Source organism: Engraulis encrasicolus, chromosome 1, assembly GCF_034702125.1.
Source record: "Engraulis encrasicolus isolate BLACKSEA-1 chromosome 1, IST_EnEncr_1.0, whole genome shotgun sequence".
Classification (NCBI taxonomy): domain Eukaryota; kingdom Metazoa; phylum Chordata; class Actinopteri; order Clupeiformes; family Engraulidae; genus Engraulis; species Engraulis encrasicolus.
Window position 1 is genome coordinate 30,200,869 of NC_085857.1, and position 20,000 is coordinate 30,220,868.

At 42.7% G+C, this 20,000-nt stretch overlaps 1 protein-coding gene across 1 annotated transcript in view; it reads right to left on the minus strand.

Annotated features, from left to right (window-relative positions):
• The window catches only part of LOC134456950 (VPS10 domain-containing receptor SorCS3-like), a 243,702-nt gene that overhangs the window by 13,685 nt on the left and 210,017 nt on the right, over positions 1 to 20,000 (minus strand). Inside the window, exons 14-20 of the mRNA XM_063208628.1 lie at positions 19,719 to 19,826; positions 17,264 to 17,381; positions 16,797 to 16,930; positions 15,438 to 15,551; positions 7,476 to 7,647; positions 2,680 to 2,866; positions 187 to 320 (exon numbers count right to left, since the gene is read on the minus strand). Coding sequence (XP_063064698.1) covers positions 187 to 320; positions 2,680 to 2,866; positions 7,476 to 7,647; positions 15,438 to 15,551; positions 16,797 to 16,930; positions 17,264 to 17,381; positions 19,719 to 19,826 — 967 coding nt within the window. The remainder of the gene's footprint in view (positions 1 to 186; positions 321 to 2,679; positions 2,867 to 7,475; positions 7,648 to 15,437; positions 15,552 to 16,796; positions 16,931 to 17,263; positions 17,382 to 19,718; positions 19,827 to 20,000) is intronic.

Below are 20,000 nucleotides of genomic sequence, written 5' to 3' on the forward strand. Positions count from 1 at the left end.
GCTGCTACTCAATGAGCAAATATTCTGGAATTTAGGAATTTTTAGTTCAATTCCTACCATCTCTGTTTCCTTTGCTCCAATTGCTATAAGTTTAATGCTTTAGAAGTGTATTAATGAACTACCTTGTTCAATATTGGTTAGAGGCAGAATCAAAGAAAAAATGGAGCCCCATGAACAATGTCTCACTTCAGAGCTGTTGCCTAGCCACCAGAAGTAGGTGAGTGTGCGAGAGCGACTGGGCCAGACGACAGCTGTTAGATTCACTTCCTTATTCTGGATCACCACGAACGGAGCCAGCAACTGGACATGCTCCACCTCACCTGCACACAGGAGAACCAGGGAGGAACACATGAGGACACAGTTACAGTGTGAGAGAGTGTATACATGTTTTTTTTTTGTTTATAAACATGGTGCTGTGAGGAGGAGGGACAATACACTGACAGCCAACCACGTGAGCAAATTTTTTGACCGACAGCGGTTTCCAACAATCAGAGGTTGAGTTGTGCGCATCCAGGGTCGCACAGCCAGGGGAAAACAAAACAAGGAAACCCATGTATTTTTAGGGGTACTGAGGGTCGGAGAGCTGGGAGTCAAAGTCTAGTGCATGAGTAGGAAAACTTTCTTAATAGAGAACCATTTGATAACTTAAGTTGTGATAGGCCACCGCTCATCTGTTTAGAAGGTGCAGGATTCAGTAGAGATTTCTGTATAAAAATAAGACAATCCGCACACTTCAGGTCTACTTTTGCGCAAAGAAACTTTACTTGACTTGCAAGTCAAGTAAAGTTTCTTTGCACAAAAGTAGACCTGAAGTGTGCGGATTGTCTTATTTTTATACAGAATTCGAGAACCATTTAAAATTTGATCAAGTCCTCCAGGGCCGTACTATGAACACTACCCAGGATTTCCCCCTGCACTTTAGGACTACTGTATATTGAAGGCGTGCAGCTTTACAACAGACTCGGCCTTCACTAGGTCCCCTGAAAATATAACTTCATCATAATGCAAATGCGATTTTGAACATCTCTTTACAAAACACGTCATATTTCATGTGAAACTGCGTAATATTAAAATTATGTCAGGGGCTGAGTAAGACCTCAAGGGCCGTAAACGCTCTAGGTGATTTATACAAAGGCGCAGGGCTCTAAATTCACTTTTTTTATCACCAGCCAAAATGGCTAGTAGATATTAATCGTAACAGTCAAACACACACTCACCAATGGGTCAAAGTGGCTAGTAAGTTGGTCTTTTCTACACGCAAAACTGAAATTTCACCAGCATTTGACTGGTTAATTAATGCATCTTTTCCTCTGCCGGTTTTCTGGTAGGCCTACAGCTTAACAGCCTACAGCTTGACTAGGTCGCCACTTTTTGCTTTACGGTTGAGCTGTGTCATACCTATTCGAAAAGCAAAAAATGGTTGTTTGCTTCCTGACAAAGTGGGAGGAGTTCCCGATTTTGAGGGAGCTCAGAAAGTACTTGCATTGCTCTTGACCTGACTAACACTAAAAGGAGTTGCGTCACGGAGGGCACAGCCTGGCTAGTTGAGCTGTAGGCCTACCAGAAAAACGGCAGTGGAAAAGAGGCATTAGAGTCCTGCAGACTAGGATCAGCATGGCGATAATAGTGACGACTTGATCATCAGTTTCTTCCTCTTTTTGTCTAACTCTCTGAAATGTAATATTCCATTTGATTTGCATACCAGAACTTTTAATGACAACCAAAAAAAAGTTTCTCCAGAAAAGTTGAAGTTAGAATTTGGAAGTAAAAGACAGCTTTACTGACAAAGTTATTTATTTCTCATTGCAGGGCTGCCAAGGTGCCTAACAATATTAAGCCAGTGTGACACACCTCATTTCCTCAGAGACTGAGAGAGAGATTTACAGAGAGAGGAAAGATACAAATACAGCCATCTGAGAGAGGTGTTTCTGTCAGTGCAAATTAAAAATGTCATGATGTGTGAAGTTTTGAGGAGGATGTGCTTACTTTCTGAGGGAATTAACTTCTTAACTTTAACTTCTAAATTCTACTTTGAATAGAAGTGACACGTGTCACTATTTGTTATCAACTATGGTTTCGAGAAATACACCCAAGTACTTGATTGAGATGAGTTTAAAGACAATTACAGAGAACATACAAAGACACAAATACACAGAGAATTATATTAAAAAGTTAGAATGACGAAGAACTAAACAACAAAGACACAGGCAACAAAAATGAAACATAGATAGGCCTACGTAATTTATGGAATTGACAGATTTTAGGATGTATTTAATCAAATTGTTGAAAAAAAACTGAACACTGAAACTGCTGGCGCTCGTCATCCTCCTCCACCCTTTTTCCTGTTATGCAACTAATACTGTACATGAAAACACCAAAGTGATGATTCTGAGGACCCTATCAAATATGTGTGAATTCTTGAAATTCCAAATATTTAGAGAACATGTTATTTTAAACCTATATAAACTCATTTTGCAATGCAATGCAATGCCCAATTCAAAAATGTCAATTTCCCAAAATATTCTAAAATGGATATAGGTCATATTGCTACGAAGCTCTTTGTATACAGATGCACAAACAGTAAGACAACAGCATGCGCCTTGCACTTATTGGCAGCGGCATAATACAGGTAACTGTATTGTGAATGACTGTGTAGTATGCCAAGTGGCAAGTACTCACATGTGACATGCAGGTGGAGGGAGGTGCTGTCAGCACCCATCTCGTTCTCAGCGAGCACCGTCACAAGGAATATTCCAGCACTGCGATACACGTGCTTGATCCCCTCCTCCGCCCACGTCAGATTGGAGTAGGACACCGCTGTGCCATCACCGAAGTCCAGCTGGATATGGGTTCGCATGGAGTCACCCTGGCAACAGAAATACAGAGGGGTATTTGTGAGTCCATGAATCATTGATGCATTTTGGGAAAATGTACATTTACAGCATTAATTGAGCACCCTGTGTGTACACACACACACACACACACACACACACACACACACACACACACACACACACACACACACACACACACACACACACACACACACACACACACACACACACACACACACACACACACACCAAAAATAACGTCTGGATGCAGCAGAGTACTTTTATTAATCATACCATGTTGTTAGATAAAATGGGCTTCTTATAAATAAAATAGACTACCAACAGAGCCCATGTTTATTGCAGGCCACAGCGCTCTGAAAAAAAAAAACAGCACTCTGAAATTGTGTTTGGGGGTCGGAATTCTGTCGGAAGCGAAAGTGCTTCGCAGTGCTGTCGGAACCGATGTGCGGAGGCCCTAATAGACCGTCTCTGCCATAGCCACTCTAGAACCAAAGTTCTAGAACCCTATTCAAAACATTGGCAGTTAAGAATGGAACCCTTAATTGGCAACACCTGTTCTGGTTCTGGCTACTGACAGTTACAGTTGTGCAATTAATTGTGCATTCCAGTGGCTTATTTTTTAAGCTGCTGTTATTCAAAAAGATGAAAGTGTTCAGGTTTTATGGTTGAAAAACCTTTTTTCACACTCTAGTGTTTTCCAGTGTACGGACGCATTCCACCTGCTGACTAATGCTACTGCACCATCCCACTCTCCAATATCCTGATTATCCACTGTTTCAATTACCCCCAAACCCAAACACCTGCATCTCTGCAGGGCCTAAATCCAGGCTTATCACCCCTTGCTCATGGGACTAGCAAGAATCCCAGCTTTCCCTTCAGCAGACTGCCTGCTGTACGGCACAACACTGCAGGGTGGACTACTCTCCCAGAGGCACCCAGAGCGCATTAGTGAGCTGAGGGAACTGTGCAGGGAATCGTAACGAGTGAATATGGTTGTTTGTTGTTTATTCCACCTGTCCTCTCACACAGACAGTCAAAGGGAGGAACACACACATTGTTATGCAGCTCACAAACCCCTTACATACACACGCTGGCAGTTGCACACCTGCTTAGACACACTAACGCACGCACGGACGCAGGCACGCACGCACGCAGGCAGGCAGACACGCACGCACACCTCAATATGGACTTTCCACACAGATCAAACTTTTTTCCTGGTTCTTATTTTCTCTTCATGGTTTTCTTCATGCAATACATAGTTTCACTCATTCACATGCAGTCAACAATGCACAAACAATGGGACTCACATGTTTGGAAATGTGCACACACATAAAAATTCATATCCTGGGACATACAGTATATGGGACCATATGCGTGCTCATGTACAAAGGCACGCTCAAGCATGCATACTTTTAGAACTATGCACATACCTTTCGAGTATCAATACCTGTGCATATGCTTCAGGAATTGATACTGGCACGCTGGCACGCACGCACACACACACACACACACACACACACACACACACACACACACACACACACACACACACACACACACACACACACACACACACACACACACACACACACACACACACACACACACACACACACACACACACACACACACCTTTCATCCATCCAGTCTGCAGTCTGTTCCTGGGGCTCTCAGCGTCCCACTCCTGAGCTAGTCTGAACAGCTGCTGTCTACAGGTGACTGCAGGGAGATTTCATGCCACTTTATCTAGAAAATTAGGACTCAAGCGACTCTACAGATGAGTCAGAGTGAGGGGGGTGAGATAGAGTTAAGGCAAGAAAGAGGTGAAGAAAGCAACCAAACAGGGTCTGAAAACACGTAACTTTTCCTATAAAGAACGAACAGGGACAGGGGAGACAGGGAGAGAGAGAGGGAGTGGGAGAAGGAGTGAGAGAGAGAGAGAGAGAGAGAGAGAGAGAGAGAGAGAGAGAGAGAGAGAGAGAGAGAGAGAGAGTGTGCATGCACACACACACAAACACACACACACACATACATGCAAACACACAACCACGCAAGCAGATCTTCTGTAAATGTTCACTTTTGTTTTGTTATTTGTATGCTTTAGCAACATTGTATCATTACGGTCATGCTAATAAAGCACAATTTGATTTTTTTTTGAAAATTGAATTTGAATTTGACAGAGAGAGAGAGAGAGAGAAAGAGATAGAAATGAAAGTGAATGTGACAAGAAGATTTAGACCAACGCAAAAGCCTTGGGCTTGATCAAAAATCAGACAAAACAGAAAACCTATTTATGTGAATTGATGTGTGCCCCTTTCTCCTTGTGAGTTCAAGTGTGAACATTTCTTTCTACTGCAGGCAAACTGCACTACACAGAATCCAAACTGGATCTGTTTGCAATTGCAGTGGGATCCCATATAAAGCTCTGAAGTTCACTAGACTGGCAGCATTTTGGTCTTTTACTGTCATTTGAAAGGCTATCACACCCCTCACCTGGAAACTCTCTCTCTTTCTCTCTCTCTCTCTCTCTCTCTCTCTCTCTCTCTCTCTCTCACTCTCTCCCTCTCTCTCTCTCTCTCTCTCTCTCTCTCTCTCTCTCTCTCTCTCACACACACACACACCAAGCCATTCATTTTTACTGGTTTGCTTCCCTCTCTTTTTTGTCTCACAATGTGTGTGTGTGTGTGTGTGTGTGTGTGTGTGTGTGTGTGTGTGTGTGTGTGTGTGTGTGTGTGTGTGTGTGTGTGTGTGTGTGTGTGTGTGTGTGTGTGTGTGTGTGTGTGTGTGTGTGTGTGTGTGTGTGTGTGTGTGTGTGTCCATTTGCAGAGACCACTGATCTATAGTGCTGTCAGTCCCCTGACAAGCACAATGAAAAAAAAGATGACCATCAACCTGCATGACAGCGGGCGACCTATACACTCACTGGCAGCATGTTGGACAAAAAAGCCAGCATGCACCACTTTCTGAACAGCAGGCAGAGGGTGTGTGTGTGTGTGTGTGTGTGTGTGTGTGTGTGTGTGTGTGTGTGTGTGTGTGTGTGTGTGTGTGTGTGTGTGTGTGTGTGTGTGTGTGTGTGTGTGTGTGTGTGTGTGTGTGTGTGTGTGTGTGTGCGTATGTATATGTGTGTACGTGTGTGTGTGTGTGTGTGTGTGTGTGTGTGTGTGTGTGTGTGTGTGTGTGTGTGTGTGTGTGTGTGTGTGTGTGTGTGCACTAAGAGAAAATAGAAGAGCAGCAGGTCTGAGATGAGATGACACACTGTGCCACAGCAAGGCACAGACAGCTGCTCACAAGGATGGAAGTTGAGCCTTTTCATTAAGACGTGTGTATGTCTCTGTGTGTACTTCTGGATATCGAGATCTGCATGCATGTGTGTGCCAATCTCCCAATTTGCTGTCCTCATCTTCTGTTTTAATATAGCTTCACAGTGTTTTTACGGCTCACATTGTAATGTTTTTTATCCATTGGAAACCACATCTAAAAGTTTTGCAATGCAATTTTGCAGATGTCATTGCAAACTATGCACTGACAGGAGCCCATGTCAAACAAGCACCTCTTCCATTTTACTCTTCACGCAGCCTAAAGAGTCATTTGGAAAAGTGTCTGACAACGGGTGACGTGTTGGGCAAATGAGAATATTTTTGGTTTGTTTGATTAACTGTCACCGTGCTAGTACAACCTCCTTAATCCCTCCAGAACAAGAAGTATCGCCATGGGAACAAAGCAAAAAAGGTTCAACTAAGAGGTTCAGAAATAAAGGAGGCCATGTCTGTTCAGTCGTGTCTGAAGGAAAATCTCTGTCTACAAGTCTGTCAAAAAATGACAAAGACTTTTCATCCTGATTGAAAGGGGTGAAGCAGAGGAGAACAAGGTGACTCGTCAGAAAAGGAAGTATCTCAAAATGCTGCTGCCACCATCACACCATGCAACCAAATACTGTGTGTATCCGCTTTCCATCTATGGTAGTTTTCTATCCATTCTTCTATTTATTTATATATACAGCTATTCATCTTCCTCTCCCTTCCTTTACTTTTCAGATTTCAGTTGCCCCAGTTACAGTCATAATGGAATATATTTGGAGTTGACATGCCATTGCATTAAGACACAGCGTTATGAATTTGCAGTTACCAGAATGGCAATGAACAAGTCATAGTACATTACTAAAGGCCCTGTATTATGTCATAGTAGTGTAGTACTACGGTAGTTAACTTTCCAATGACTATTACTGCGTTCCATTGGTGGAACTTTGTGCATCATGGGTTACACGGTCAAGTCATGTCAAGTCTCGTACAAGTGAATAACATACAAGTCCGAGTCAAGTCACAAGTCGTTCCAAATATTGCCAAGTCAAGTCTAAAGTCATCAATTTGAGACTTAAGCCTGACTCAAGTCCAAGTCACACGTCACAAGTCCACCTATCAGACAGACAGACAGACAGACAGACAGACAGACAGACACACACACACACACACACACACACACACACACACACACACACACACACACACACACACACACACACACACACACACACACACACACACACACACACACACACACACACACACACACACTCACTCAAGGGCAGATAGAAGTAAAGAAAAAAAGAATAGCCATCTTCACCTCTTCCAGCTGTACCAGAAAGGTGACGTTGGAGTGCAGGGCTGCTGTGAGTTTGCCCTCGCTGGTCCTCAGCTGGAGGCCGCGGGGAGGCCTGTTGGGGCACGTCTGCCGCCGGGCCATGTACATGTCATTCACCCCCTTAGTGCAGTTGTTGGCCGCCACCCTACGGTATCTGGAACGGTTAAACAGGGCAGGAAAGGGTTAATGCACAAAAAAACAAGGTATAAGGCATTCTAGGGACAACAGTGAAGACAGGTTTTCTGGTAGGCCTACAGCGACACAGCACGACTTGGCCGCCACTTTTTGCTTTTCGAATAGGCACGACACAGCTCAATTTTGAACTGTAGGCCTACCAAAAAGTGGAAAAGAGGCATTAGTGTCTCAGTTTGACTGAGTGTTCACATCTGTATTGAAATTGCAGGCGCCACACAACAGTAGCAGACAGTGGGTAACAATTGGTCTTAACACTTTGCTTGTGCAGCAGAAATACGTAAGTATAAACTTTATTTAATTAAAATATAGATTGTTTCAATCCCCCCTGGATTTTCAGCAGATATGAAAAATACATTCAGGATGGCCTTAGCCTATAGTAGGGGCTCTAAGCCGAGAAATCGTTACGCGCTGGATAGAAGCATATAATTCGGTACACGTGTTCCTTGACTGATTTGAAAACATCCTAGAAGGGGTGCCCCTTGAAAAAAAAATGTCTACCATGTCATATACAATATGTCATGTTGGTAACGCATTACATTGTTATTACATGACATTATACTTAGCTGACAATGTTAATATAGTCCTCAGAAGAGATGAAGCAAGGGTAGCCTGCTAGACCAGATTGATAAAACTACAAAATGTACATAGTGTGAAAGTATGGGTGAGTCTGTGCTTACGTGCTTGACAGCATGTAACATTGTGAACGATTTGAGAAGATTCTTGGTCTGAATTAAAATGAGCATTACCAACACTAAAACTATGGTGAGAATAGACTGCTGCTAATGCTCGATTTGAATGGGATAGTGTCAGTGCAAGATGCCCTAGGTAGCAGGTTCTCCATCCTCTAATTTCCATAACAGATATACATATTTTATTTGTATGAGAGAGGGTAAAGGACAGGACCTTTCCATATGTATGAAGAACCCCATAAGATCACCTAATTCTATATTTTTACAAGTGCATATTGTGAGAGCATTTCAGTCATCTTTAGAATGGCATTACAGATTACTCAATATAGGCCTACATGTAGGCCACAGTATGGCTTCAGTTCAAATTAAATGGGAATGATTTCTTAGTGTATGTTGAGTAAGAAGACAGAGATAAAAGACAAGACAAGTCCTCAACTAGTACTTGTGTCAAAAGTTGTATTAGTTAGCTCAGTAATCATTGAGTACTTAAACTGCTATCAAAACTGACAGCTGATGGACAACATGTACTGTAGGTCTTTTGCCACCCTTACCCATAGGAGAAATATCTATATAGAACAACACTTCTCATATGGTATATACTATGAAAGTAAATCATTACCTGGACTCATTTTCTTGATATGCAAGGCACACAAATAGTCTGGGCGGAAGAATAGTCGATCATACCCCGCCCCCCCAAACAAAATGCCACAAGACTTTTTTTAACCTTCAAGATTTTGAGTGGTAACAGTAACATAACTCATTCCCACTACACCTTTTTGCATAATATTGTACATGTCCTCAGAATGCTCTACATCATTGGTTCTCAAACCTTTTGTGTGAAGTACCCCCTGAGAAAATATTGAGCTCTCCGAGTACCACCTTGACAACCAACATTAGAATATCGCAGTAAAGGCCTTCCATATTCACTTTTGCCAGTCAGTACAGGAGAGGTTCATAATGGCATTCCAAGTACCACCAGAGATGTCTACGAGTACCACAGTTTGAGCACCACCGCTCTACATGTTTCAGTTCTATAGTTGTACTGTACAGTACAGTGCAGTGCAGTGGAGTGCAGTACAGTACAGTAGCATACAGAGTGGTGCAGTATAATAAAGTACAGTAGAGTATAGTACAGTACAGTACAGTAGCATACAGTACGGTGCAGTATAGTACAGTACAGTACAGTACAGTAGCATACAGTACGGTGCAGTACAGTACAGTAGCATACAGTACGGTGCAGTACAGTACAGTAGCATACAGTACGGTGCAGTACAGTAAAGTACAGTACAGTACAGTAGCATAAAGTACGGTGGAGTCTAGTTAAGTACAGTACAGTAGCATACAGTACGGTGCAGTCTAGTACAGTACAGTACAGTACAGTACAGTACAGTGCAGTAGCATACTGCACGGTGCAGTAGAGTACAGTACGGTATATCACATTACAGTACAGTACAGTACAGTACAGTACAGTACAGTACAGTACAGTACAGTACAGTATAGTAGAGTACAGTACAGTGCAATACAGTAGAGTACAGTATAGTCTTATAGACGTTAGCCCTCTAAAGCCAATAGGATTTCCACATGCTGTTGTTTTAAGTTTTTGAAAGACTATTTTAGTAGCCTATGTGAGAGAGGGAAGGCAGGCAGACATGTTTTAAACAAAGGACCACACCCACAAATAAAAAATAACGAGCAAACAATAAATTAAGTGGTTAGGTAGCCAACATGTCATCTAGATTAAAGCCAAAAGTAGATGGAAAAACAGACATAAAACAAAGTATCTGTCAATATACTGTATGTATGGTGTATTGCATATTGATTATTCATAATTTCCTAAGCATAAATGTCCTTATCACTCCATTGTACACTTAGGACTGCGATATACATATCTGAACATTAATCAGCATACATTTGTCATTTGACAGCTGTCACTGACACTTGATATGTACATGTATTATTGACTTGATTGATATGAATATATTTCAGTTGGACTCCTAGGGTTAAATCATTGAGGGGGTCCTAAGGAAGTAGTAGTAGTTTGTGTGTGTGCGCGCATGTGTAAGTGGGATTAAAATTATTGTTTGCCATCTTTATCTGAAGAGCAGACTGAGTGTCTGAACCTGCTAATGCTAGCATGCTAACATTGGGACAGTTATGTGTGGCCCAGTTCAAGGGTTTATCTCTTCTCCCCTAAATTTTCTAACCACAATTTTCTTTTTAGATGTTATAGATATGACCCACTGCAAATTTTTAAAACTCTTAATGAATGTTGGTTCAATAGCTAAATGCCCAGAAATGAGCTCTCAATTGTAGAGTGATCTCATTCTGACCATGGTTTTTATGATTTTCCTGTTTTTGAATCTAAATAAAACATATATAACATTGTTTTTATGGTAAGTTTTGCACATATTTTCAAAGTTCAATTTGTATACATCACAAACAAATAGGTGGATTGGCCCATAACACCATTATGTCCAGGCAGTACAGCATTTTACTACTATTGGCTGGTTTTGGGCAGCCATCTTGGATTTACCCCATAAAAATGACCTTAATGACATTGAAATTTGGGGCACCCCTTCTGAAATGATGGAGAACACCCTAAGGAAGGTCTACACCGATTTTGGTGCTTCTATCCAGCGCGTAACGATTAGGCCCTTTTTGGACGCTAAGAGACCCAGCTACAAGTTGTCATGAGCCAACCCAACCTCATAATGTTTTTAGCCATTGCAAGCAATAATTTTCCCTGAAATTTCTCAAAGTCTCCATTATGGGGAAACCCCCCTCTAACTTCACTGCTAACAACTTTTGACAGTCACAACAGACAACAGCCTGCACAGTTACCCTCCATTTACACTTTGCAGTAGAGATGGGATTTATGGGTCTTTTACGGGATCCGGATCTTAGTGGCTCATTCCTTTCAAAGAGCCGTTCAAAAAACTGTCTCTTTTGGCTCATTTCTAAATTATTTATTCAGTGTTTAGAATGTAATATTTTGACTTCACCTCGAGGTAATTTTGCCCAAACAACAAATTATTATTCTCCGGCTTTTAAAGACCGTTTTTGCCACTCTTTAAGGCAAACAAGTGTGTTTTTTTCCCAAATTACTCTGGTCGAGGTCACGTGCTTAAAATGAATGAAAAATGAATGAAATAACAGTCGAGTGGCTCCCCCAGCTGTGATCCGGTTCCTATCGTTCACTTGAGGGAGCCGTTCAAAAGAACCGGCTCGTTCATGAACGACACTCCTCTACTTTGCAGTTCAAATAAATGGGTGTGGCGGTGAGGTGGAGCTTTTGTTTCAGTCAGATCATTGCTGTGCATTGTTGTGTGGGCTGCCAAAATGTCATTTCTACTTACAGTAATCGGAGTGACCACATGTGTTTTATAGGACACTAATGAATTCAATTTTGAGTGGAACAGAAAAAAGTGGCACTGTAAACTTCTTAACACGCTTATGACAAGATACAGAGTCACACTCATGCGCACACACGCTCACACACTCCATTCCCCCAACACTTTACAGACACATTTTGATCAAGGCTGTATTATAATGGCATGGGGGCCCTAGGCTACACGTTTCTTTGGACCCTCCAAAGGCAAATTTCACAAAAAAATTATAGACAGTTTCATAATTACAAGCTAAAAATTAAGGATAACATGTCTGTCAACTGTGCTCAATATGATACATGGTCAATATTACAAAATTTCATCTTGTTACAATTCTGAAATTATTACTTTTACCCCTCTGGCAGGTGGGGGGGCCCTGGCTGCAGCCATATCTAGCCCAGCCCAGCCCCATCTGGCCATATCTAGACATATCCGCCCCTGACTTTGATTACATTACAGCCACTCAGAGAGAGCAGCATGCAGCAGCCTTGGCACTGGCAGAGACTTCGCTTAGACAAATTGTCCATATCAATCAGTGGATGTGGTGACTATCCCCACGCTCAGCACTCTCACACTCGCCTCTGCCCTTCTTGATGAAAGTGAAAGCCCACTTGGGAAACCCCAACTACCATTGTCATTGTGACGCAGCACTCCACAGCACATGACAAAATTGCATTTATGCCTCAACCGTGCAAGGTGGCAGCCCCCAATGGCGCCCAGAGGAAGCAGTGCATCGGGACGGTACCATGCTCAGGGTACCTCAGTGATGGAGGAGGGTGGGGGAGAGCACTGGTTTATTCCCTCCCTCCAACCAACCTGGCAGGTCGGGAGTCGAACCGGCAACCTTTGGGATACAAGTCTGATGCTCTAACTGCTTGACTGTCCCATGACCCATGACCCAGATGGTGCAAAGACAACAACCTCCTGCTGAATGTCAACAAGACCAAGGAGATTGTTGTCAACTTCCAAAGGGTCCAAAAACAACTGCCACCACTGACCATCGACGGCGATGCTGTGGAGAGAGTGAGCAGCACCAAGTTCCTTGGAGTGCACATCAGCGACGACCTCTCTTGGACCACCAACACTACATCACTGGCGAAGAAGGCCCATCAGCGTCTCTACTTCCTGCGCAAACTAAAGAAGGCAAGTGCTACACCCTCCATCATGACAACATTCTACAGAGGAACCATAGAGAGCGTCGTGTCCAACTGCATCACAGTATGGGGAGGAAGCTGCACGGAGAAAAACAGGAAGACACTCCAGCGTGTTGTGAACACAGCGAAGAAGATCATTGGAGTACCACTCCCCTCCCTGCAGGACATTTACACCACACGCCTCACCCGGAAAGCACTGATGATCATCAAAGACACAAGCCACCCTGCACACAAACTGTTCAGCCTCCTGCCCTCTGGAAAGAGGTACAGGCGCCTCCGTTCCCGTACCACCCGGCTGGCGAGCAGCACAATGCACCAAGCGATCAAGATGCTGAACACTCAACCCACTCTCCCTCCACTGTCAGCCTCTAGCCAGCAAGGCCACTGACAACCCCCCCCCCTCCCACTGTCAGCCTCTAGCCAGCAAGGCCACTGACAACCCCCCCCCATCCCCCACCACCATATCTGCGACTGAACATTCCACCTGCACTACTATACTTGTGACTGAACTTTCAACCTGCACTAACTCAAAACATGCACACACACACACACACACACACACACACACACACACACACACACACACACACACACACACACACACACACACACACACACACACACACACACACACAAGCACACTGCACTTTCTGCACTAAACCCAAACATACACACACTGACACACACACACACACACACACACACACACACACACACACACAGACACAGACACAGACACACGAACACACACACAAGACGCACACCGCACCTTCTACCTGCACTAAACACATACACACACATACACACACACACACACACACACACACACACACACACACACACACACACACACACACACACACACACACACACACACACACACACACTGCTGCTGGTGTACTTGACAGACCTTTTTTATATTTATTTTCTTCAAAATGCTACTATTACCATGTCAGAACGCTATAAAGGACTTTTTTTAGGAAAAGCACAAAAACACAACAAATACCTCTTAATGTATGTCCTCTACAAGTCTTCTGTTGTCCAGTCTTGCACTTTAAATGTCTGTATGAGCACTGTCTATGTCCATACTGTCTTAAGTCCATGTATAAGTACTGTCTATGTCTATACTGTCTATGTCCTTACCTTAATTAGTCTATGTCTGTATGGGAAAGCAAGAAATGTAATTTCAAATTCTTTGTATGACCAGTGCATGTAAAGAAATTGACAATAAAACCTACTTGACTTGACTTGACTTGACTTGACTGTCCACTGAAGGAGGTAAAGTATTCCTCCTCCATCCCCTTCCTCCCTCTCTTCCTTGGCCCTGTGTCCTTCACTGACAGCAAACTCAGCAGACCTGTCTGCCCAATATGGACATCACGTCTATAAAAGTATGGCTAAGGTGGTGGTGGTGATGTGTGTGCGTGTGCGTGCGTGCATGCGTGTGTGTGTGTGCGCGTGCGTGCGTGCGTGTGTGTGTGTGTGTGCATGCATGTGTTTTTGCAAGTAGGTTTGACGCTGGGGGGTGGGGGTGAATGTACTAAAAGACATTTACGGAGTCTTATGTCTAACTCGTGTGAAAACGACTGGCCTCATTTACAAGAGATATTTAATTCAGAATTCTCTCTCTCTCTCTCTCTCTCTCTCTTTCTCTCTCTCTCTCCCTCTCTCTCCCTCTCTCTCTTTCTCTGTCTCTCTCTTTTCTCTCTCTTTTGCTGACACAATTGAAAAAAAAAACAAATCTTTCCAATCTCAGAGGATATTACTGTAACATGGAATTGAACATGAAGAATTTTCAATGTACAGAAAATCCTACAATCATGTAGACTTACATTTTACCCCAGAGAGGATAAGTTTTAAAAAAAACAACAACAAAAAAACGGTAAGGAAACACAATTTGCAAATATGTGTGTATGTGTGTCTGTGTGTTTGTGTGTATTCGTGTGTGTGTCTGTGTGAATGTGTGTGTGTGTGTGTGTGTTTGACTTTGAACAGTCTTCTTCCTTCTCCTCCTCCTCCTCCTCCCTCTCTCTTGCGTTGAGGATGGAATGCGATTACATGCTCTGCCTTATCGCAGCAAATGACATGACATACCCAGTACTCATTACATTGATAAGGTGTGTGTGTGCGTGCGTGCGTGCGTGCGTGCATGGTTGGGTATATCAGACTGAAACTATTAGGGTGTGATTATATTTGTCTCTGTGTGTGTTTATGCCTGTTTTGTATGTCCAATATCTGTGTAAAAATGTTACAAAGGATGCCAGATTAAAATACAGCAGGGTGGAGATGCTGTATGTTTCTACACTGACTGCCAAACATTGAGGATTTTATTCCCTCAATGCAAATTTGGCCAATTTTTGTTATACATTTGAACAGGGCATTGATATCAATTCAGATACTGTCTAATGTGTTAATTTTGTGATTCATCATCTTCAACCCCCCCATCAATCAATCAATCAATCAATCAATCAATCAATCAATCAATCAATCAATAAAACATGATGTAGCAGATGGGTTTACCCAGTGGTGTTGAGGTAGTTTTGTCCCTGGCTGCAGCTTCTTGACACGATAGATGGATTAAACCAGAACGACGGTGAGCAGTTCCCATCTCCACGGCGCTCGTATCCATAGTCACTGTGAGGAGGGGAATGGGTTGGAGGTGGGTGTTTTTCATTAGTGACTGTAGCCTGACACAATGATTAGCGACAAGTGGGGCTAAACAGTAATAATATCAGAGTAGCACAGTTCTAATCAGCATATCAATATCATACCATTACTCATGCTAACATATCAATAACATGTCATGTAATATCAGCACATATTGAAATCGCAATGATCAATATTGCAATCGGAATATGTAAATATGGGATCTACTGACAACAGACAACAGACTGGCATGAAGACTACTCCACTCAGGCACTTAAAGTGATACTGTCCCATTTTTGGAAATAAGCTTATTTTACACCTTCCCTTGAGTTAAATAATAGGGTTTTACCGTTTTCCTGTACTTTCAACCGTTTTCTAGTTATGACAGTGCAAATTTTACCTCCAAGCTAACAGTTAACATTGAGTCCTATGAGACCAGTTAGCCGCGAGCTGGTCTCATAGGACTCAATGTTAACTGCTAGCATGGAGGTAAAATTTGCACTGCCATACCCCGAGAACGGTTGAAAGTACAGGAGAAGGGTAAAACCCTATCATTTAACCCAAGGGGAGGTGTAAAATAAGCTTATTTCCAAAAATGGGACAGTATCACTTTAAGTAGTGTGAGAAGTCCAACTATTATGAGCAGGTACATGTAGGCCTACAGTATATGTCCCTAGAAGGAACATCACAACTTAAGTAAGCCATGTTGAAAAGATACACACAAAGACAACTGGAAGAAACATTAAGCATGTACATGGTTGTCATTGGACCAGAACCACTTTACATTTTACCCTCTAGCCATCACTGCATGAATAATCCAAACAGTCTGCTGAGGTAAAACATGACATCAAAAATGATCTGCCCTGTGCCCATTTAGGGACTTCAAGTCATGCAGAGCTACATGCAAAGCACCATATAGTCCTAGTTTTATAACAGCAGTGTCACAGCTACTGAGACCTACGAAGCAAAAAAGGCAGTAACTGTGCAAAGCTCCAAACTAAGTAAAATTATCCCGTTGTCCAGCCTGAGTAGTTTTAGGGAGATTATTGGCATGCCTGTTTTGCTATTTTTTATTACCACATTCTTTACGGCTCAATCATTTTTATTTTACTTTCTATATACTGTATATTTTTTTTATCTATAATACATTTGAATCAAAATAATTGAATAATTTTCAAGAACACAGCAGTTACTGCGTTTTTTTGCTTCGTAGGGCAGTACTGAACTTCTTACCATTCAAAGTCATGAGCTCTACACGTGCAGGGCTCGCTGGAGAGCACACGGTTGTATCCAGGGCCCAGCATGCAGTTACTTGCTGCTCTCCGCTTCAAGTAGATCTGCTTCTGCCCCATCACACATGGCTCACCCTGGAGGAGGAGGAGAAGAAGAAGAAGAAGAAGAAGAAGAAGAAGAAGAAGAAGAAGAAGAAGAAGAAGAAGAAGAAGAAGAAGAAGAAGAAGAAGAAGAAGAAGAAGAAGAAGAAGAAGAAGAAGAAGAAGAAGAAGAAGAAGATATTATATTATCATCGTCCAACATGTAATTTTATGTTTACTCCTAAATGTTTATTACTCTTCCTGGTGCACGCTATACATATTGGGGGCTCGCCTGGGATAATACAAACACATATGCATGACACATGTGCAGACACATATGCATGAAATGGCATTTCTAAATTGTTTCCAGCCTCGTTGGCACTGTACCTGGTTGTGTAGGTGCCAGGTCTGGTAGTCCCCGTCTGTGCACCTCTTGCTGAAGAGTGACTTGTAGTCTATCTTAATGAGCTGCCACTCTGATCGATGGCTAAAATGTCCAAAAAACCTTTAAAAAAAACAACAAGAGCATTTGAGAATTCTCCACGGAGCTGCCAAAGGTACATACCCTACACATTCATGTGTGCTTTCTTTCCCACTTACGGACAAACACACAGAATACACTCCAGCACACGTACACGTACACATACACATACACATACACGCGTTCACGCACACACACACACACACACACACGCGCATGCACGCACGCACACCCACACACACACACACACACACACACACACACACACACACACACACACACACACACACACACACACACACACACACACACACACACACACACACACACACACACACACACACACACACACACACGCGCACGCACTTTCAGTGCATTGCATCAGACTACCTTCACTGGTGCATGTGCCGCTGCTGCGGTAGTACAATAATACCTGCCCATCCCATTATTACCAGCTCTCAATCTGACAGTTTTCAATAAATACTTATCAAAAACGCTCATTATTACACAGAGATGTGGTGACTGGGGCAAATATAGCATTTCATCGTACAGTATGTAACACCTGCATAAGTTGCCAGTCTGGCCCTATGAATAGACCATCTGACACGGTCTGTCAGTTTTCGTGGGCCTCCGTGATTATCACAGTGTCTGTGAATAACTGTCAAAAGAGTTGGGGAACAAGGGTCTTGATTAATGTGTCTGTCAAATGGGCATTTTACACACGAGTGAGTAACTGGCCATGGGGAAGAGGTGGAGAGAGGTGGGTTAGGAGGCACAGAGGAGGAAGTTGAAGGTGAAGATTTTGCACATCCCAGGAAAAGGTGCAGGACAAAGGATGACTGCAGTTTCGCAGAGAGAGGTCCTCCTTTTTGTTTCCTTTTAATTATTTCATGGCTGGATTACGTTTAGTCTTCAACAGATGTTCTACAAACACAGTCTGAGTGGTGATTAGAACATGCCTGGCATGGAAGTACGATAGGAGGAAGTAGACAGAAATATCCAGAATTTGGGAGAAATGGAATGATGGAGAATGGGTAGGGGTTTGGTTGGTTTGGTACACAGTGAGGGGGACCAAAGCAGAAGGGAAAGGCAACCACTATATTTCTTCAGAACATATGTGGGACAAATGGAAAGGAAGGATGGCATTACTGTAAACAGGGGGTCTTTGCCAAGTTTGTGTGTGTGTGGAGTATCTCAGAGGAACTGGTTAACTGAACAAGTTCATTGTCCATGCTCTAAAGTCACAGTTTCTTACAATGTAACTCCTTTGACTCCCTTGAATGAGACTCTCCACCATAAAATGTTGTATGAATGGCGGAAACAATTTTAAGACTAAAGACCTTGAATGTAAAAAATACACTATTTTGAATTTGACATTGATTCAGAGTTACTGTAGAAATGTTCGCTATTCAGGGTCGCTCCCTCAGTTGTAAATGAACAGAATGTGTCAGTTGTAGTGAATTGGATATGGGTGAGTGATTTGAAAGCCGTTTCATTACATTATTTCTTTTTTCATCCAAAGCAACTTACTGTGTTTTCACACCTGGTCCCTTTCAGCCACCTAAGCGAACTCAGAATAGTGACTCAGCATTTTTCCCGCATATGTGAACGCTCCAAAGTGTACCCAGACCCCTTGGAAGCGAACCGTACTGAGACCTTGGTTACACTTGTGACTACAGCTGTAGCTGTAGCTGTAATCACTTAATGAGGGCTCTAGATTTCCGAGGAGTGACACACCATAAAAGCCTAACAGGACCAGAAAGATCAGCGAGTTCTTTATTTAATACACTCACAATATGAACAAAAACAGAGTCCTTTTGCTGTTGGTTCGCTTTTTGGTCCACTTGAGGAGGACTGAGTTTGGTTCACTTAAAGGGGACCAGGTGTGAAAACCCTATTAGAGATATTTTACAGGGTATTCAATTTTATTCTGGTGGGATTCAAACCTGCAACCCTCTGATCTTAATTCCATGTCCCTAAGCCATTTCCTTTATAAAGATGGCGGGTGTAGGTAGCAGGTAAAGTCACATAATTAAATTTACAAGTGTTTCACAGTAGTTGCATTATAATTAGTATTTATTTTAAATAGTTACCTAGTAGAGTGAGTGTGTATTTGGGCTTTTGTGGTGTTGTGGTGGTCTTTCAACTAACATTAGGCCTATTTGCATCAGCAAATGAAAAGTAATATGCAAGTCTTTCTTTAAACTTGCTTCTTCTTGGGTCAGTCATGGATTTAGATATAGTTTTAGTGCATTTAAATATAATATAGTGCATTTAAATAGAGATGCATTTAAATATAGTGTTCAGAAGGCCTATACTGATAGTGTGTGAAGCTGTGCATGTATGACAGGGGTTACTCACGTCATGATCTGTTTGTCTATGCCTGGCTCCACCAGCACGCCGTCCACAAACAGGGGCACCATGGAGAAGGAGTGGCGGTCCCACTGCCGACCCTCATCAAAGCTCACCCTGAGGGGGGACACAGACAGACACACAGACTCACTAGATGGTAGACAGAAGACTCAACCTTCTTGCTCAACCTTAACCTCTTTAAACCTGAGGATGCATACGCTGCATTGACCTAGTAGGTGCCTGGAGCTACATAGACGCTGTATTAAGGCTCTTGAGATTTTATTTTTTTAT